Source organism: Ambystoma mexicanum, chromosome 14 (assembly GCF_040938575.1).
Source record: "Ambystoma mexicanum isolate Mex_15411 chromosome 14, UKY_AmexF1_1, whole genome shotgun sequence".
NCBI classification, from domain to species: domain Eukaryota; kingdom Metazoa; phylum Chordata; class Amphibia; order Caudata; family Ambystomatidae; genus Ambystoma; species Ambystoma mexicanum.
In genome coordinates, this window is record NC_090940.1 from 613,593,111 (window position 1) to 613,615,209 (window position 22,099).

The 22,099-nt window shown below is 45.4% G+C and overlaps 1 protein-coding gene across 3 annotated transcripts in view; it reads left to right on the forward strand.

Annotated features, from left to right (window-relative positions):
• Window positions 1–22,099, forward strand: part of ANGEL1 (angel homolog 1) — a 375,400-nt gene that overhangs the window by 328,769 nt on the left and 24,532 nt on the right. For all 3 annotated transcript variants that reach the window (XM_069638021.1, XM_069638022.1, XM_069638020.1), the window contains 2 exons: window positions 7,673–7,742; window positions 7,880–8,043. In XM_069638021.1, the coding sequence (XP_069494122.1) occupies window positions 7,673–7,742; window positions 7,880–8,043 (234 nt within the window). The remainder of the gene's footprint in view (window positions 1–7,672; window positions 7,743–7,879; window positions 8,044–22,099) is intronic.

Here is a 22,099-nt window from a genome sequence, read left to right on the forward strand (position 1 = left end):
TTCTGAACACACTGTACCTGAATTCCCTCTGCTTCTGCTTAGAGGGCTTTTAGTTGAAAAGTATTCTTGCAAACAATCCTCAATCGGAAGGTCTTCTGAGAACTCCCTAGAACAGAGAAATGGCTTTTGACATTTACTTTTAAGTTATCTGAATTCAAACTGTTTTTTAAAGTTCAATGGTTCAGAGAACCCAGATAAAGCTTCTGCTTATTCTGTTGTTCCAGCTTTTTTTTCTCAAATTGTCTTTCTAAAATAGTTTGTTGAACCTTTTTTCCATTAACACTCTCTTATAACTCCCATGCGCGCAAGTTAACATGTCAAAGAAAATAAAAAAGCCGGTCCGATAGCACAGCGAGTAGAAGTGCTCGCTTTGACATCCGTGCAGGGCCTGCTGACACAGGTTTGTATCTTGGCAGGGCCAAACTCAGCCTTTCATCCTTCCGAGGTCGATAAATGAGCACCACACACCATGGGTAATAATAAGCAGCGCGCAGATGCCTGAGGGTTCGAGAGCGCTATATAAATGCTAAATTATTATTATTATTATTATTATTATTATTATTAAAAAGAAACCTGCACGCGTGCAGTATTGTAGGAGCCCACTAGAGGGCCCCACGATTCAGTTTTCTTATTTTCAAAGCTTCGTCACCATGCATGCAATTCGAATGTGTCTCCTGAAAGTTTTTAGAAAACCAAGCCTCTTCAGCAACCAAAGCACAGTCACCGCGCTAGATCCGGTCTCATTTCCGAAAATGAAGCGCAGACTAGCGTTTCTGACTCGAATACAGGCCACGACCCAGGTACTGGATTAGTAGCACTGGCACGCTCACAGTCAGAATTTCGCCACAGCGAATGTTGCTTGCTGCTAATGTCAACGCGCACGTTACCTGTATTTTAAGTCACTGTTATTTAAACTCCATACAGATGCTTTTAACCTCCTTACAGTTCAGCAACAGGGCTGTTAATTATAAAAAGCTTCTAGAGAAACAAACGCTTGCATCAAAAGTATTCAAGTAATAAACTTAGCTGCCAGAAGTAGCTGCAGTTTCTTTCTTCAGCACAATCAATCAGTCTTCCTACCTGACTCTGGATTCTCAATTTGATTTTTCAAGCTCATTTACAGGCAAAACTTGCAGACAGGATACTTGGCAATGGGGTACTTGACTTAACTTAAAACATGACTTGCTTCTAAACATAGACTAATGAAAGGCAGTTTAGAATGTTGGGAAAGCAGCCTTTATCCCAACTGGAACCAATCACAGTGCAGAGTCCCTTCCTCCATCTTGGCCTGGTATAATTGGCCTACTCTGAAAACAAGAGTTAAGGCCGAAACCAAAGAGACACTTGAAATATGTTTCAGAAGTAAAAAGACTCAGAAACCCCCCTTCTACCCACTGGATAATCAAACTTGAACACCCCTGGACCTGACATCGATCTCCAGAAAGACCCCCTTTAGTGCTTTGACCCTTGGGCCAGTGGAGCCAACCAGTCCATAGGCACGGCATAAAAATCCTGCAGTCGGAAGCTTTCAGAAGTGTCCTGGGACCATCCTGTCGGCTGACCAGCTTCATCTAAAGCATCTCCTTTGGATGGGTTCCCTGCTCAGAGTTGCAAATTGGGACTCTGTAGGTCTATTTGTGGCCTAAGACCCGTTCTCTTGAATCTACTGCTCTCCAACACAGAGTGGCATTCCTGGATCAGTCTCTTCTTCATCCCGACAAGTGTTGCCTGCCACCCCATAATCTGGGTGGTTTTTGCAGATGCCTTTGAGTTGTGTCTTGGTGAAGGGGTCCTGTCGTTGTGGGACCTGAGGTGGTCGTCCTGTGGTGCTTCAGGCATCCTGCTTCATGATTACGTGATCAGTTTCACAGGAGTGCAGAAGGGGTATCTAGCTGGATCCAATCCTGATGAAATGAAATTGAATTATATTTTATTTATATTGCGCTCGTACACAAGTGTCTCAGAGCGCGACCAGGCAAAAAGGGAGGGTTACAAAGGAGAAAAAAACAGCAATCTTGCTAGGTCCAGTGACATTTAAGAAAGCGCATAGAAAAGGAAAAAAGGGGAAAAGTGCATGGAAAGGGGGGGGAGTGGAAAGTCTGAGGCAGAGTAGAGAAAACAAATATGAAATAGAATACATAATAAATAAGGGTGATAAACCATTGTAGTGCAGCCAGCAAGTGGCATGCCTGGGAAATTGTCTTCCTGTTTAGTGAGTTTTTTTCACTGCGGTAGACGATCTTGAGAAACTGGCCAGGTCGCGCCACCCCTAGGGTCGTCGGCACATGAAATGTACTGGCGACTTTACATCTGACAATGTATTGTTTTACTAGGACAGCCCGAGACAGGGGTTGGAACCAGTATCTATTCATCTATTCCCGTAGACCAGAAAGGGCCCTACGTAGAAATGAAGGTTGGGAATAGGGAACACATTTTTTTATGGACACAGGTGCACAGAAATGTTCGATTGACGATCAGCGGGTTCCAGATATACCACTGTCGGGGCATAAAAATGTCTCAGTAGGGTTCTCAGGTACACCAGTAATTAGTCCAGTGTCACAATCAGTGCCTATAACATTAGGTCCATTCACAGAGTCTTGGCCATTTCTTTTGACGAAAAATTGTGGTGAAAATTTGTTGGGTTTAAATTTGTTGAAGAAATTGAATGCGGTCATTTATTGTTATCCGGATAGAGTGTAATTAACACTGTCGTCACAAAAGACTCCTGTATCGCTAAGCCACTACCGACTGAATAGAGTAAAGTACCGGCTTGTATATGGGCAGTAAACGACAATGATGTTGGTTGTTTGAAAGTAGAGCCAGTGAAAATTGTTTTGAAAGAAGGAATTACATTGCCGCGTATTCCGCAATATAAAATTTCGGCCGAAGGAGAAAAGGCGTTGTAATGCATTGTATCAGATTTGATTAAAAGAAACGTAATTGAAGAAACTTCTGGTAGTACTTGCAATAGTTCTTCCGGTTTACAAGAAAGGAGGTAACGACATACCGTACCATTTTATAATTGATTTGCGCAGAGTGAATGAAGTGGTTGATCCGCAATTTCCATTAGTCCCGGATGTGACTACAATTTTGACTTCTTCTAGCTTCTGCTTAGTATTTTAGTGTCGTTGACCTGAATAATGCTTTTTTTTAGTATCCCACTGCACCCCAATAGCAGATATTTATTTGCTTTTACTTTAATTTATTTACTTTCACACGAATTCCGCAGGGCTACACTGAAAGTCCAAGTATTTACAGTAGAGCATTAAAAGAACAATTGGATATGCTAGAACTACCGACAGGCTGCGTATTATTACAATACATCGACGATTTGTTGATCGCAGCAGACACAGAAGAAATTTGTAAAGAAAGTACAGTTGCATTATTTACACATTTAGCAGCACATGGACACACAGCTTTGCTAAAGAAATTCCAGTATTGTCGAAAGGAAGTGGCCTACTTGGGCTACCTCCTTTCGAAGGAGGAAAGCAGATTGACACCAGAAAGAATAAAAAGCATCTCTGATATGCCTATTCCAAATAAGCAGAAACAAGTAAGGGTTTTAATTGGCATGGCTTCATATTGTAGGCAGTAGATCGCACATTTTTCTATGTTTGTGAAACCATTAGTGGCATTGACAAGGAAAGATGTTACCTTACCTTTGCCATGGAACATGAAATGTCAAGAAGCATTTGACCTGCTTAAAGCTGCATTATGTTCGGTTCCGGTTTTGGGCACGCCAAATTACTACAAAGGTTTTAAGTTATTCGTGCATGAAAATAATGGATGTGCTTTGGCTGTTTTGTCTCCGGAACAAGGAGGGAGAAATGGACCATGCGGTTACTTCTCTTCCACGTTGGATCCTGTTGCATGTGCTTTGCTGCACTGCTTGCGAGCTGTTGCTGCAGCCGCTGCGTCAGTAAAACAAACCGAGGGGATGGTTTTAGGTCACGCTTTAACCGTCATGGTACCCCATTCAGTGGACGTTCTTTTAAATAGAACGCAGACACAACACTTTACATCAGCCAGATTAACAAGGTATGAAATGGCTCTATTTGCACCGCATATCCAAGTAAAAAGGTGTTGCACTTTAAATCCGGCAGAGTTAATGCCCCCTCCGAATGACCAAGGGGGTGAAAACAATTCCCCCATGATTGCTTAATGGTTACTGGACAAGAGACAAAAAGAATTAATGACCTAACTGACATCCCAAAGAAAGAGCCAGATGGATAACTGTTTTGTGATGGTTCTTGTTTTAAATTACCAGATGGCACATCAACTGCTGCTTATGCCATCACTACACTGAAACGTATTGTAGAAAGCAAAAGAATCCCGTATAACTCAGCACAAGCTGCAGAAATAATAGCGTTAACAAGAGCATGTGAAATCTCTGCAAACCTCAATGTAAATATATACACTCAGTCAGTATGCCTTTGGGGTGGTACACAATTTTGGTCGATTATGGGCTGAAAGGGGTTTCCTGACATCACACGGAACCAAAATCCAACATGGCACTTTGATAGTGAAACTATTGTCAGCACTTGCGTTTCCCAAGCGATTAGCAATAATGAAATGTGAAGCACATAAAAAAGTAACATTTGATGTTGGAAAGGGAAACGCATTTGCAGACAAAATTGCGAAACAAACTGCCACTGATTTACACACAAAAATGTATATTGAAAGATTAGAAGTACCTTACATGATAGAAAATGGAATTGCAACAGTGAAGGAAATACAATCAGAAGCACCCGTAGATAAATTAAAAATCTGATCTGAGGGTACAGCAGAATTAGATTCTGAAGGTTGTTGGGTGGACATGAAGAATAACAGATTCATGTTACCAAATGCCTATGTGCTGGCAATGGTCACCATGGCCCAGAGTCCAACACACATGTGCTAGAAAAATGATACAACACCTGGATTCTGTATGGCAGAATCCGCACATTAGAAGAATTGCTGAAAGATTGGTTCAAAATTGGATGTCCTGGGTTTTAGAGATAAAGTGAGAGCCAAGGGCATTGCAAAGATCCTGGGAGGTGAGTGGAGGGGTGGAGCCTGCTCAGGGTTGGCCAGCTCCTTGCAGATTTTGAAAGTTCGGCCGAGTTGTTAGATGCCGCACAGACGTGGGTTTGTATGTGGACTCTCTTCTTAGTGCGGACAGCAAGTCGGTATTGCCTTTGAAGCAGGCGGCAGGCCAGTTTGTCAGAGGATGAGCAAGAAGCCCTCCATTTCCTCTCCGCCGCCCTACACTTCTGTTTAAGTGTAGCTAGGTCAGAGTCATACCCCGAATTGCACTTGGCTTTGGACTTCAAACGGATCCTCATGACGGGCAAGAGTATCAAGAGTAGCAGAAATAGAGGAGTCGAGAAGAGAGAGGGCAGTGTCAGGATGAGTCAACCTGGGGTGGAGGAGGGGGGAGAAGGTTGCAGCGAAGGCCTCGACTGACACATGCTTCATGGGCCGGATGTCTGAGAAGGTGGGTGGCAATCTAGGAGTGGACCTGGCTTGGGGGGAGGTGATGGAGAGATGAGGGGAGGCAGTGATCGCTCTCCTGGAGCGGAGTGGTAAGGGGGGTAGAGAGGAGGCCGCCGGATGAGATCAAGACATCAAGTGTGTGGCCAGTCAAGTGAGTCGGGCCAGAGGGAAGGATTGAGAGGGAGAGTGAATCGCAGAGGTTGCGAAAGAGTGAAGATGAGGGACAGGTAGAATCAATATGGATGTTGAGGTCACCAAGGAGGAGAAGTTGAGTGGTTGAGGCCAAGAGGGAAGAGGAGAGGTCATCCCACTCAGAGAAAAGAGGTGATTTGACCAGGGGGCCGGTAGAGAGTAGCAACAGTAAGAGAGTGGCTAGGAGCGAGAGAGAGCCTGCAGTCTAGGCATTCAAACGAGGAGTAAGCTTGAGTGGGAATGGAAAGGCAGGGATCCACTTAGGGAAGATAAGGGCTACACCCCCTCCAGGCCGATTGGATCTGGGAGCTGAGAAGATCTTGTAGCTGTCGGGGAGGAGAGTGTCAAAACTCGTCATAGAACTGGCCATGAACTATGTTCGATGCCGAAAACTACCACTGTACCAAGGACCCCTGGACCCCGTGCAACAGGCACATTGACTGAAGTGGGCCCAGTGATTCTGAGCACCCGAGAAATGATCCCTCAGAGAATCAGAGTAAGGGGCGGAAGATTGCATACCTGTCTCCCCTTTCCTTCATAAGCATTGTAAGGGCGTAAAGCTCACTCCTTGCCGGACTTGATCGGTGGTGGTCTGACCTTTCTTAGTATGTTGGGATTGGGAGAGTACCCCTAATCTACTTGATGTACCTCATTTTCATCTAAATTGCTTTGTTCCTCTAACATTTACCTACCTGTTGGCTGTGACAGTAGTTGTTCTGAACTTATAGCTCCTGAGTTTGTCTAGATCTGTGGTCATGAAACCTGGGGGCCCGAAGGATGTCCGCTGGGACCCTGACTCTTTAATAAGGGATTAAATGACTGTTTTTGATACAGAATATGAGCAGATCTGCTTATATATTCTATAAAGTGTATTTACCGTAATCTATTTTTAAAGAGCCCCCTGGATATCCATTGAGCCCCCTGATTGGGGGGGAAGGGATGTCAGCAACCCCTAGGTGGGCGGGGGGGGAGGGGCCCAGAAAGAATATTTTTACTGAAGAGAGGTCTCCGTATGAATATGCTGGAATATCCCTGGTCTAGACCAAAGTGTCAATTACTCTATTCATCAGCTAGGGTGGCCTCTTAGAACCCTCCCAAAGAGCTGCTCCTGAGATTCATCTCAACCACCATGTTTGCCTGAATTTTGTGAGGCTGATGCTGCCAAGCATTCTCTTTTTTTAATTATTTTTTTATTCGGATATTATTCCCATACGTTGATAATAGGAGAGACTGTGATGCTGTTACATTTATTGAGACTTTAGTACTCCCACTCAAAGGCTAGCATATATTAACCGCTCAAACATCCTTTTACATCCATCTACCCGACTCATGAAAGGAACTGAGGTGGTTGCACAGCTTCCATGTGGGAGGCAGCGTGATCACATCTGTGCGTGGTGGTAAACAAGCATTGCACTGGCGGTCCATCACCTTGGAGTTTAACAGCTTAAAAAGCAGCTAACAGTGGGCATTCGGTTTGCATGAGTAAACTAAACGTATGAGGACTAAACGTATAAACACAACTGTATTTCATCTGTCCCTTCTGTTTTGCTTTCCACTTCTGAGGCAAATTCAGGCAAGATAAAATTGCTGTGCACTTTATATGGTTCAAGACCAGAATTCAAAACCAAAAATATATATTAATGTTAAGCGCCTCCCCGAACACTTAGATCTGCTAACACTGTCAGCCTGCTGACCCTTTAAATGCAAAATAACCCCTATGGGAGTCTGATCTTTCCGTTACCAAGCCCCACTTGACTAGGGAATGATTTACCCATCCAGTTGTTCAAAAGAAACAATACTGAAGACCCATTTGTTCACATCTCCACTAAAAATACATTTATTGCTCTTTTGACAAGAACCTCCAACTTGTTCCAAGGTTACCTACATCGCTGTGAAGAAGCCAGTTTGCATCGATACTGCTCTATAGAAATGGCCAGACATAAAATAGCATAAATATTGCACTCACAAGTTTAAGGATGTAATGAATGCCCACTCTGTTTTTCAGTGCCACCAGATGACTGGTCCCAGCGAGTTGCAAAGGTTAACACTCCAGATTCCGAAGGGTCCTCTCTGAGGTAATTCAGGCTTCTCGCCTTTTAAAATTAAGCATGTCCCTGACCCTTGGGGGTGGCCACCTGGAAATGTAAATTTGATTGCGTGCCCAGTTGTATTAGTATGTAAAACATGTGAACCCTATATCTGACCTTTGCAGGGCTCCCGGCACCATTCAGCATGGTTTAAGCCTGACGTCTGTATACAATCACTTCTTGCCAGCGAAAGGTCGTGCTGAGGTCACCACAATGCCTATGGGATTTGGTGCCACTGTGGACTACATATTCTTCTCCGCTGAGCCCTTCCACGACGTGATCCAGGGAGGTGAGTGTATGGTGCAAGGGTGACTGTAATAGAGAAAGCCACAGTGTTGAGGGTAAACATTATGAACGCCGAAGGAGGTGAGTGTAAAGAAAGGTGAGCAAGTGCCTGATGTAGAAAGCCAGTACCCTAGCTATCAAGTGATTGGCAATGCCAACAGTTTTGCACTGCCAATTATATGCTTCCCCTCACATAGTTTGCATCCTTACACTCGGGTAATACACTACCATCATTTGCCTTGTGTTCAATTATATACTCAATACTCACATCATGTGATACCGCATTGGATGTTTCATGGATTCACATGCTGTGAATATTCCCCGTCGTTAGGCTGAGAATCCCCGGTTACTCTGATTTAGTCATTTTCCCTATGGAAAAACCTGACAACTTGAGTGTCCCATCAACATCGTCGTGGGTGCTTTTTGTCCCCAACAATAGGACATTGAGTGTATAGCGCTGCCCCAGCAGCTTCCCCTCAGATTTCAACCGTCTTTCGAGCTGGTGGGAGTCATCGCGTTCTTCTTTCCTTAGAGAAACTAACATTCCACACACAATTAATATTTCTTCAACTTTTTCTTCAACCAGAGCAACCGACGACTCATATACTGTTTGGTTTATGACCATGGAGACCTCTGGACAGAAAAAGTCCTTGTTCAGGCATTGTGACACTTGCGGCCTAAAAAAAAGGTGTTCGACAGGTATGCAGATTGTTTTTACTGCCTCTACCCTAACCATTCCGCGGAGGAATGTGAAATCTGCAAGGGGTTTTCACAAAAAACCCTTAAGGATGGAAACAGACACCTCATTTGTTGGCTTAATGAAGGAGCATACCTGAAGTCGGAAGTGGGTTTGTCAAGAAGTGGGTGAGCTACCACTCCCTCTGACAAGATGTCGCCATCAGGTCACAGGTCCAAGTTTGAAGAACCGTTGGCGAAAAAACAAAAAACAGGTGAGCCAAAATCGTCCACGCGCCACGATAAGGCCAAACATCCCTCTCTTGTTAGTTAAACACCAGGTAGCAGCGAAGGATCCCATACTGGGCCTAAGCACTCGTCCAAGGTTTCTTCGACAAAGACACCATCGGAAAAACCGAGGGATAAAGGCTCAAGCCCGTTGACTAAACCCAGGTCTGACTCGTCGAGAAGGTCCTCTCAGACGACAGACAAACACACAAATCCAAGTCCTCCCCGAAGACCTTGTCTTGTTCTGCAAAAAAGAAACTCCATTTGTCCTCAGAGTCTCGCAAATCCTCCTCTGGACAAGAGTCGTCCACGAAGCACTCCAACGACCAAATCATTGTCGACATCCATGACAACATCGACGACAGCGGGACATCACTCGTCAACGACCACCTCGTCGACTAACAAATAACACAAATCATCCGGGAGTAAGACTACACTGCCTCCAACCCTGTTGACTATCATGACAGAAACCATGGAGTTACCTATAGAGGAAAGTATATCGTCCGCCAGTGGTATACTAAAAACCCTGACAAGTGACGTGGTAGAGCATGGCCATATTCCTCTAGAAATCTCTCGTATAAGCTACCCAGACATGCCTGATGACATTTTACAGCATGAAATCACTTCAGATGTCGAGCCTCCAGCAGAGGAGTGTCCAGGGGTCACAGACTCCGATCCTGAGGAAGGTACGTCTCAGCCCCTTATTCAGGACAAACACTCTGATCGCCTACCATCAAGAGGAGAAGAAACACCCCTATGAATACAAACATCTACTCTACCATCACACCTTTGAGAATGAGAGGTATGAATCCAAAATACCCCCCTCCTAAATCCACTATCCGTGCTCTCCCTGCAAGTGCTTTCCATGCTACAATCACTATTGGGATAACTCGATGCCAGGCTTCCACATCTGCATCCAAAAGCAGTTCATGTACGTGGAAAAGACCAGGGTACATCAGGTCAGCACCAACAAAGGCATCCAGGCCATTCCTCCAGGGACCAAGACAAACGTCCAAGAGTTCAATCGCCTCCTAGACCACCACCTCCATGAGGACATAGTCTACGTATATGCGAGCAAGAAGAGGGAGAATTAGTAGATGCAGACCAAGACACTGGTCCAAGGAACACAAGCTCCACTATTTCTTCGTCTCCTTGCACAGCCGATACGTGGGACACGGATGACCCCGACAAGATATACAGTGTAGTCCTGCTCAACTCTCGCCTCCAGATGACGTTGGGGCTTCCCACTCCATTGTATTGAAGGCATGCCAGGAATTCGGTTTAACTCCTGCAGAAGAAAAGGACGTTTTTTTCTTTTTGACCACATGGGAAAGCGCAGAAAGGCTGTCTTTTCTATACCCTTCCTAGATCATGTTTGGCAGGAGGGCCTTTTGCATCCATTTACAGAACCGGCTCTTAAAGGAAGACTGGATAAAAAATGTAAGGCACCCGATGCAACACTAAAATGTCTCATCTCACAACACTCTCCAGAGTCGGTGGTGTCAGCAGCAGCGGGTCGCAAGGCTCGTATGCAGCACAAATAAGCCACTCCCCAGACAATGAAGGCAGAAACATTGATGCCTTAGGTAAAAAGGTGCTCACCATCGGAGTAACAACAGTCAAAGCAGCCAATGCGCTTGCAATAGTTGCTCGCTACGATCGAGAAATGTGTTACCGTTTGGCTCCTATATTAGAACACTTATCTGAGAAATAGAGGAAGGAAGCCATGACACTGCTGCATGAAGGTGAGGAAGCCTCAAACCACAGCATTAACATCGCTGTAGATCTTGCTGAAACAGAGTTCAAACAAATTGGCAATGGGGTTGTCCTCAGAAGACGAGGATGGCTAAGTTGCACTGATTTTCGACGGGAGGTACAACATAAGGTGGTCGACATGGCGTTTGAAGGAGAACATTTGTTTGGTGACAAGATTGATGAGGCCCTCAAAACAATGAAAGCAGATTCTGATACTGCTAGATCTCTAACAACCTTACAGGGCAGAAGGTCTTTTCGTTCCTTTCAAGGAGCCTCAGGTAATTCTAGATTCTCGTCCTTCAGGGACAACAAGAATGACGGTACATCCGGATACTACTCTCAGGGCTACAAGAGAAATGACCAGGTCTCGCAGCAGGGAGGGGAGTATCAGCTTGGACCGCGAAAGCGCGGACCACCTACCTCTAAAAGAGGTAGGCAGAAGAAGGCCCGACAATGACTGTCTCAGGGGCACACAATGGGAGGAAATGTAGCGTTTTTCCTCAGCAAGTGGCAAGCAATAACAAAAGACAGATGGGTGCTAGATGCCATCCAGCACGGCCACTTGTTGAAATTCAAATGTGCACAAATCCTGTTACCTCGCATAAAGGTATCGCACCTGCACCTTCCAATTCTACAACGGAAGTGTGTCAAATGTTAAAGACAACAAGAATGACGGTACATCCGGATACTACTCTCGGGGCTACAAGAGAAATGACCAGGTCTCCCAGCGCAGCAGGGAGTATCATCTTGGACCGCGAAAGCGCGGACCACCTACCTCTAAAAGAGGTAGGCAGAAGAAGGCCCGACAATGACTGTCTCAGGGGCACACAATGGGAGGAAATGTAGCGTTTTTCCTCAGCAAGTGGCAAGCAATAACAAAAGACAGATGGGTGCTAGATGCCATCCAGCACGGCCACTTGTTGAAATTCAAATGTGCACAAATCCTGTTACCTCGCATAAAGGTATCGCACCTGCACCTTCCAATTCTACAACGGAAGTGTGTCAAATGTTAAAGAAACGGGCAATGGAAAGAGTTCCTCATTCGGCAAAGGGAAAAGGAGTATACTCCAGGTACTTTGTCGTCAAGAAACCAGACTGGAAGTGACGTCCAATCCTGGACTTGCAAAAGCTAAACAAAAACATTTTTTAAAAAGTTCAAGATGGTGACACTTCAGGACGTCATAAAGGCAATACAACCCCACAAATATCTGGCGGCTTTAGACCTCAAAGATGCATACTTACACATCCCGATACTTCCAAGATACCGAAAGTATCTCTGATTCAAGGTCGGCGGAAGCCATTACCACTTTCGAGTACTTCCATTCGGCCTAAAATCAGCACCCAGAACGTTGAGAAAATGCCTAACATCAGTGGCAGCTTTTCTCAGAAAACAGGGCCACTACGTCTACCCATATCTAGACGACTGATTGGTTTGAGGTCCAACCTATCAGCAAACCATGTTTTCTGTTAGACAAACAAAAGCTCTTCTCTAACAATTGGGATTTGCAGTAAATTACGCCAAATCTTGCACAGTTCCTTCAACATGTTTGGTGTTTCTAGGCGCTCAATTCCTCATGGACCAAAGTCTTGTCAGACCCTCATCAGACAGGATGAAAAAATGGATAACCCTGGTAAATTACTGTACTCCAAACAAGCTAATCATGGTGTGCAAATATATATGGCTCTCTTAGGGACCATGTGTTCCGGCATCCCGCTAATACCCTACTGCAGGCTAAACATGCAGCCAATACAAAGATTTCTAGCTACCAGATGGTCCCAGATCCACGGGTCCTGGGCAGACAAAATCGCCATCACTCAGACTCTCTCAAACACTAAAATGGTGGACATAACCATACATCATCTCGAAGGGGATGCCCCTTGTAGAGCCCAATTACCATCTCACGATTGTGACCGATATCTCCCTGGCAGGATGGGGAGCTCACCTAGACAAGCACCAAGTCAAAGGCCTGTGGATCCCCGAAGAATCCCTCCTCCACATAAATGTGCTGGAACTGCATGCAGTAAATCGGGCTCTGAAATCCTTCCTCCCGCTGAACAAGAATTCGGTGGTATGAGTCCTCAGACAACACAACAATGATGTTTTATCTGTGGAAACAAGGCAGAACACAATCAAACACCCTTTCCCAAGCAGCACATACCATTTGGCACTGGGCCATTCACAACAGCCTTCTGCTGCAAGTCTTCCACCTCCCGGGGATACACAACAAAGAAGCAGGCACACTCAGCAGGGATTCGTCACAGTCCCACGAATGGCAACTACACACAACCAAATATCCCAAATCTTCTTGACATGGGGTCATCCTCCTCTGGACCTCTTCGATACTCGGAGCAACAAGCAGTGCAAGAAATTTGCGAGCAGGACCCCTTATCCCAACTCTGAAGGGGATGCATTCTCGTTCCCATGGACTGGCATGCTTGCATATGCGTTCCCGCCATTGCCTCTCATCAGGAAAACAATCCAGATGATTATACGCAAATATCACTGCAATATAATCCTAGTAGCACCATACTGGCCCAGACAGACGTGGTTCTCGGACCTCCTTCAGCTAGCGGCGGACAATCCAATCCATCTAGGATCTCATGCCAACCTCCTATCGCAGAACGAAGGGGTGATTCTACATCACGACCTGATTACGCCAAATTCAGCCACTTAAAAATCCTGCAAGACTGCCAGCGCATTCTAGCTGCGGCTAGGGCTCCCTCCACTAACATTTCCTACAACCACAAATGGAAAAGGTTCTGTATGTGGTGTGCACACCAGCCCGACATTCAACCACCGGCCATAAAACATAAACAGATTTTCCCTACCTTCTCAAATTGGCAAAAGCACTAGTGATCTCCTCTATAAAGGTGCACTTGGCTGCAATCTCTAGATTTACAAGGAAACGAGGATCGCCTCCTCTCTACAGTGACAGGCTACTCAAACACTTCTTAAAAGGACTCTTTCGTACTTTTCCTCCAAAGAAAAGGATTCCACCGGTATAGAGCCTGAATCTCGTCCTGACCAGGCTCATGAAAACTCCTTTCGAACCTCTATGAACAGCACACATTAAATTTGTGACCTAGAAAGTGGCATTCTTAATAGCCATTACATCCTCTAGACAAGTTTCGGAACTACAAGCTTTACTGGTGGATCCTCCATATCTCTGATTCGCGAAGGACAAGGTAATACTTTCCACCAATCCTCAATTCATTCCAAAAGTGCCATCTGAGTTTCACAAGAATGCAACCATAACTCTGCCTACATTGTTTCAAAACGCCACTTCCCCAGTGGAGAGAGCCCTACACTCTCTGGACGTGAAAAGGGCGTTAAAATATTATCTGGATCAGACAAAATAATTTAGTACAACTAAACAGCTCTTTGGCGCCTTTGACCCATCAAACAAGGGGAAACCCATTTCAAAACAAGTAATCGCAAGGTGGATATCCTCGGTGATTTCCTTCTGCCAAACAAAGGCCAGCAGGCCTCTACGAACTGTGGCTAGAGCGCATTTTAAAAGGACCACGGCTGCTTCTGCGGCTCTTTGGTCCGGAGTGCCCATCAAAGACATTTGCCAGGCAGCAATATGGGCAGTGCCTCACACATTTACCGGGCACTAATGTTTACAACAGCAGCACGCTGAAGACGTGCAGATGGGACGCGTAGTCCTTAAACGACTGTTGCATTAAGGTAAGCCCTGCAGCTTCCAGGCTATTTTCTTGTACTTACGTATGTATACTTATCGCATTAGCGCAGAAAAATGTAAAAGTCTCTAATCTTTGTTTGCCTGGTTTATCTCCTAACATGTATACTGGTATAACATATATTCACGGCATGTGAATCCACGAAAGACCAATGCTGGACAAGAGTGTAGTTACTTACCTGCAACTCCATTTCTCCAGCGTTGGCGTCTTTCATGGATTCACCTGTGCCCTCCAGCCCTCCCCCTCCAGGAAAACATCCTCTACAGGGGGATATCCTCCAGTTGTAGTGTCTTTAAAATCTGAGGGGAAGCTGCTGCGGCAGAGCTATACACTCGACATCCTATTGGTGGGGACCAAAAGCACCCACAACGACGTTGATGGGGCACTCAAGGTGTCAAGTTTTTTCCGTAGGAAAAATACTAAATTAAATTAACCAGGGATTGCCAGCCTGACAACAGGGAATATTCACAGCATGTGAGTCCATGAAAGATACCAACGCTTGAGAAATGGAGTAACAGGTAAGAAACTACTCCCTTTACTCTAGCATGTTCTACCGTTGCCAGTAAATGGAATTCTGAAGTAGCTGCTAGCCCCCCAGGATCCCATGAGCGTCTTGTTTACAACATCCCTGATTCCCCTGTTACGCTCGCTACACCTGTAGTGGAATGGGATTAACCACAAACCAGATACTTTTCAGGACATCTGTAATCTGCACGAACTAAAGGGCATATCACTACCCTCTCTTCACACACCCACCAGCCTCCTTTGGGTCTTGCTTTCAAGTTTTCAGATTTAAGTCTTTCAGATGGAATCTCACTTGAGTTGGCATCTAACGCCCGTTGAGCCACTATCTTTTTGGAGCTACAAGTTCTGTATACCCAATCTAATAGCTAGGCATAACTTTGTCTAATTGCTTACCATAAACTACCATTATAAACATTCCTTGTTATGTATATTCTTTTCTATTCCAAGCCACCTGGAGCTTTTTTATTTTTTCTGAAATATGCTTTGTCTCTAGCTCTCTGAGCGTTTTTATGTGGAAAGAACTCTTTATTAAGGTCTCATGAGTAAAAGATCGATTTATATTGGCCGTTTTTCTTTAGGTCTTCCATCATTAAACCTTACTATTGAGGTCTTTTCACATAGACCCGCCTTTTTTTTTCTTTTTACTATTCGGAGTTTTTCGGCCCCCTCTGCTCCTGCTACCACCCCGCCCCCCAATTTCTTGCGCTATTACCTACCCCAACCCAAGATCTCCTAAACCTAAACACGTACATACACACAACATGCACCCACACACTGATGCGCTTCCGGGTCCCGCTGAGCCTGTCAGCCCCTCTGCGCACTCGTGTGCGGCAGGGGGTGTGGCATCGCAATTTAGAAAGACAGCTCAGCTCAGTGCAGTCAGAAAGCGGTCTTTATAAATTGATCTTTTTGTGAAAAAATCCATTCACCTGGAACGCTCTGAGCTACTTCTAACTGTATTGGAGACACTGCTGGCAGTGTAGCATCTTGCTAGTAGCTGTGTGAAAACATAGAGGCTGGGTTGATGATTCTGCTGTTCAAGTGCTGTGCTTAGTGTGGAGCATGTACTAAAAATCTTTTGGTGATAATTAAGCTTTGAAGGATGACCTGAGGTTCAAAAGCGCTGGGGACGACTTGCGTGAAGGCTCCCTACAAAGTCCCTCAGCCTACAGTAAATCTTATCTGTTGTCACTGTCCCGAGTCTTGTGATGCCCAACTCCATTGCTGGTCCTGTCCCCAAGGGTCTCCTGTCGCCAGGTGCAGAGTATTTTATATAAGCTTAATCCCCACCCGGAAGCCATCCTTCCTTGGGCCTCAGATGATGGAACCTGGCTCCCAAACTCCTCTGGTGCAGTCCCTTCGACTCTTCGGCTAGATGGTTGCTGTCACCTTTACACTGATCCATGTTCAGTCATTCTTACCTGCTTGCAAGGGAACACAGGAGGTTTGTTTGGTGTTAGTGAAAAGATAAGTGAATGTGAAGCACCTTAGAACAATTCTTTCCTTAACTCAAATTCCACCAGGAAGCTGCAGATATCCCATTTCAATATGGTGGGAACATTTCACAACACTGATTGGTGGGAGGTTCATTGTTGGGCAAGATTGTATGCAGTACCCTTTCGGTACACAACAATCCTGACTTCCTGGTAATAGGAACCCAACCTTTGGTATAAGTCTGTACTACACAGGTTGGTAGTGTGGTCGGGTAGCCAGGCTCCTCTCAAGAGGGGTCAATGTGAGCTGTAGGGGAGCTACACAGAGATTCACAGTGACAAGTATCCAAATAAACTCTTACACACAAGGTTTCTTGATTAAACCATTATTAATGTATTTAACAGCCAGTTAGAATAAGCCTTCTTCAGAAGGGCGCAATATAAAGCAACACACAAATGCACTTCAAAAATACACACGCTTAGTTTTCTAAATCAGCAAATACCCATTTGGGATGGCATACAGACACTTCCTACACCCTCAGGTGACTTCAATAGTTAGGGTGCTGTTGACATTAATATATCACTGTTGCATTTAGAATATTGTTGAGAGGAAAGTGCAGTAGATGGCTTCTGTTCCTGTGCAGCTCTGCATATCCTGGTGTTCCTGTGCCTCAGTCGTGGGGACAAGAGGGAGGACTTCTGGGGACTCCTACACTGCAATGGGACGGTCATCGACCGCAACCGGCAATCTTCAAACAAGTGGCACTTTGGTGTTTCAGCTCCTCGCGTCTACTGCAAATAGTACCACTGTGGTTCCTGGCTGCTGAGATGGGCTTTCCTTGCGTCTGGGGTCCTGCACTCTGTTGAGGGGGCTCAGGCTCGGTCAGTCATGCTTCCTGGGCGTCCAGAGGCTCTTCCTGGAGCTCTTGGCCAGCTTCAAAGCAACGCACATGATCTGGTGTTCCTCTCCCTGGCTATTCGGTTACAGCAGTGACTGCAGTGGAAATTTCAACCAGCTTCGAGAGGATTTCCACGTGGCTTAACTTTGGAGTTGATTGGTTCCACCATTTCGAAGGGAGAAGTCGTCCTTGCAGGGCTTCTCTGTCGATACGAATTCAGAGCTTCAGCACAGCAGCAGGGCTTCTCTTCTGAATTCTTCTTCGGATTCCTTCGTCCAGTGATCGACTCTGCCTTCCAAGCCAAAAAGCCTTGCCTTTTATGCAGGTTTCTCCCATTCATTCCAGCCAAGCTGTCAGTCACCCAGCAGGCTGGCTGTCATTGACAGACAACCAGCCAGCTGGCCAATCACCTAAGAGTGCATTCCTGTTTCCTAGGAGACTAAGCACAGGGGGTTCCGGGCACCTCTCTCGCTTCCTGCCCCCGCCAGACACCCTGGAGCCAGAGGTGGGCTTCACTCGTGAATCCTGCCAAAAGACAAAACTAACAAAGGGGCCAAACCTGGTTTGGCGCGCAGAGTAAATCTCAAGAAGGACCTTTCCACAAAGAAATGCCGAATAAATTGGTGCTTTACCGTGGCTGCAAACGCAGCCCGCGGTAAAAACACACAACGGTAGTAAAAAGTAAACCACTGCCACCAGCCATTCATTGAGGAAAGGGTAACATAAAAATGTTAAATGAGAAACTAGACAGAGGGGATACTAAGTAACCACTCCAGCACCCTGTTTTAAGATAGTGTGTGCTGGGTCTAGAAAGTTACAAATGTAAGTAAAGTCAATTTCACTTTACTGCTCTTGGAAACAGTAGTTTATCCAAGAGAAGGTATTTTAACCTTGGGAAATCTGGAAGACTTCCCTGTGCCACTACACTGGAGGTGCTGTGTGACGCAATGTAAAAAAAGATGCATATGGAGTTTGTCAGACTCCACAACCAAAAGACAGTGTTCAAAATCACATTAAAATACACGAGAGAGTGGGAAAAGGGGTCTCACTCTCTCCAGGTTAACAATTCATGTTCTCAAAATCCAGCAATGTTGCTGGGGTCTCTGGTAGAGAGGAATGAGCACATTTCTGCGGATTCTCCCTGACATTCATTATGAGGTAGAGTGGAATCTTGAGAAAGATTCTAAACTACCTTTCATCCAGGACATGGACATAAATGGTCACAGCTTAGCAGAGCATCAGCCACAGAATTTAAAAGAAGAACAGAAAGAGTAATCGGAGACTCGCAGAACCAAGATGCAATCCAGAGTATGAGCCCAAAATAAGTAAAATAGTGTATATTTTTATTGTTCAGATATAGTTGTATCTAGTTTTTCACAAGTGAAATAGTCGACAAGCGTGGTTATAGTGCTAGGAAAAGTTAGTAATGAAATGTTAACAATTCAGACCTACATTTCAGAAGGCAACAGAAAGGTGGCGAGGAGCGTTTAAAATGGATTACGGGAACGATTAAAATGGATTACGGCTGCACGAGTTCTTCAGCGACAGCACAAATCTTTGTCAGTTTGTGGTGCTCAGTGGTTCATTTGATCACGGTAGTGTGAGCAGGGAGCACCTTTCGCGTGAGTGGAGCACAACCCAAATAATTCTCGGCAGCTGGTGGAAGTAGAACGTGGGTGCACAGTGAATTATAAGGTAAAGAATACGTTTCTCAAGAGCAAGAGGATTTTTTTAAAAAAAGACAGTTTGCCAAGAATGTAGGTCCGCTGTGAATTTCGAAATTAATGGTTAACATTTCCTAAAGCATGGAAGCGATGTAACAAGAGGAGAGAGATTGAACTGTTTTGAAAAGCGCAGGAGTGCTGGGAATTATCTAAAAGCAAAACAGTGTAGTAGTTGGTGTGGGCAGCATGGTGAATTTTCAATGGCATAAGAAAGACAAACAAAAAAAGGTGCAGCTGCTAATACAAAATACAATGTCACAGTACACAGGAAAAGACATCCATGAACAATAAGAGAGCTTTGAAACAAATGTAAATAATGTATTTGTTCAAGTAAGATCTCAACACAGTTAGAGATGACATTCAAGCAATGAAGAACCTCATTGAAAAGTTGTAGCAAAGAAAGTAACAAAGAAGAAAAATCTAAAGGCCTTTCAGCGTATAGAGGAGGCAGTCGGGTAACCAGGAGAAATAATAATCGGGCATCTTGGAGAATAGCTGGGTTGAGGCGTACTAAGGGTATCATAGCCTTGTGTTCGTTTTTAGGCCCAAGCTGAACAAGTCATAGACCAGTGACCATAGAGGGCAGCAAACTGAGATTTGACCTATCCACTTCCCCCACAGAGGTGTCAGATCTATAATAGTAACTGAAAGGCTGCAGGTTTGACCGTTCTGAAGGGTTTTAGCGGGGTTCATCTTCAACCTCTGCATGAATGGTAAGCTGTGACCTGGCATGGATAGATGCGAGTCAGTTGTAGACTACATGCTGGTCTGTGATATTCTTTTTTTTATGACCTTTGGAGTGCTAAATCACTAATATCCTCTCCCTGTGAATCTTGAAAATTGAACAAGGACTACATTTGCCCCTGAGTGGGACACGCAGCATCCAGAGTGCCAAGCCAGCCAAGAGGCATGTGTTCCTCGCATTGACCTGGTCGAACCAATGTCACCGTATCTTGAACCTGCAGGACCCTCTGGAGCTGTCTTTGACACTCACCAAGCTTTCGTACTGCACGTTCAGCCATGTTTTCCGCTGCACCCCGATAGCTGAGCGCGTCATTGCCTCAGCTCAAACACAAACTCCTTTGTTGCATCTCCCACTGCCGTTCGCTCCGCAATCATCTTTACTGCCTACCACCAGTCAAACCGACCTTGGTGTACCCAAGAGCCCTGATCATTGGACGCTGCTTCTAACTGCTCTAACAGAGCCTGCGCATCCAGTCACCAGCATCTTCGAACTAACCGTCAAACTGACTGTTGGCCCTCACGATCCGCTTGTCTCCCAACATCGACTTCAAACAGCAATGAGCCCCGTTCGACACTGTTGCTTGCATTGGACACCACGATCGCTGCTTGCAAAGTAGCTCAAACTGCACGTACATCATCGAACAGCCAGGTTCACCTTGGTCGAACGGCAAAGAAGGTACTATTGGTCCCTAGCGTCCCCCTTATTCCGTGTTGGGCACAACAAACTGGTTAGGTCGCCTGGTACTTCTTTTCCCAAGAAAGATCCTTTTACAAAGACCATTGTGGTTGTTCAAATTTCCCTTTCTCCCCTATATTCTCATCCTGAGTGCTGCATTCTTGCTTTGCTGCATAGTCTGTTTTTCTCTCCAGGTGGGTTTTTGTACAGTTTTTCCATCTAGTTTTCATGCAGACGGTGTGTGTAATTAAAGTATATATGTTTTTTTAAAACCTTGATTGGGCATTCCCTTTATTTTGAGCTGTGATACTTTGTTGTTTTGGTCAATTCGGAGTCACAATCGCACCACTCTTAAGCGTATAGCCTTCCCTCACTGTTGGCATAGTGGGTGATTTATTAAATTGTTAGGAAAGAATTCTCTTTACAGTACCTTTTTATGGACCCCCCCAGCCCCAAACATTTTGCTTTGATTTTTGATTCTGACCTACTCTTTCTACAGTGGCTTTTGCTCATCTGTCATGGGGAAACGGACATGTTCTTCAGGCTGTCAGAACTGGGAAACATTGTTGCCCTTAGTCTTGTTACTTTTGTTACTACTTTTGGTAACTTGTTATCACTTTGGTAACTTTTCATCATTATACAATGCATCTTACGATGCAGTACAATGGAGTTCACTTTTTGTTTTGCCTAGACTCACACTCTTGACGATTTTTGGTTACTCTAGATTTGCTAAAGGGACAAGCTGGTGTAGCAGTTACTCTTTGCTATTTTTTGGTGTTTTTTGTTTTAGGTTTACTGCGTTTACCACAGTTGGCTACTAACTGTGGCTTGTGGTCAAACATGGCCATGCCACAAAGTTTTTCTCTTGTCCTTTGGCCATCTTATCTTTTACACTTCCGCCTGGCCTGTGCGGCCAGGAAAATCCTTATATGGACTTCCATTGCCCCGGAAAGCAGAGGCTTTTGGCCGGCTCCTGAAGGGCTATGGGTGTTTGCTGCAAGGAGGTGGGTTGGCACTGTGTGGCCCCAATCCATAAACTGGTTTCGGTGTGTCTGAATGTTTTTGCTGCTAGTAGTCCTGATTGGACCACTGCTGGCGTGTGTGGGGCGGGCACATCTGTCATTGGCTAGTGGGAGTTTCAGCGCCTACCTGGCTTTTATGATAAGAGGACCCCTGAACCCACTCTAGAGATCCTGGAAGAAACCGAAGAAGCCACGAATGCTGTCCAGCTGCAAGACCTGCAAGGAGACCGGAGACCCCTTGCAAGAAGGCCTGGCGACCAACTTCTGCTGCTGTCCTGGTAGAGCCCTGTATTGTGGAACATCTCCAGCAGTCCTGCGAAGGAGCTGCGACCCTTGTAGTGGAGGTAACATCCATTCAATGTCGGCTCGCAGTCCTGATAAGAAGAGCCGTTGGAAGTGCCCCTAGACTGCCCGGTGGCTGACCAGCTCAGAGTTTGGGCTACCATGCTGCTGACGTCACCGTTCCGAGTTGAGGTCTGGAACTTGGGGGATCCCCAGCTTGTGCAATAAGATGTACTTCTGTGAAATGTTGTGGTCCTACATCAAGGGGACCCGCGATAGGAGGCGTAGTCTGACCGCGGCAAGTGAATCCAAGCAAGATGGAGAGTTTTTTC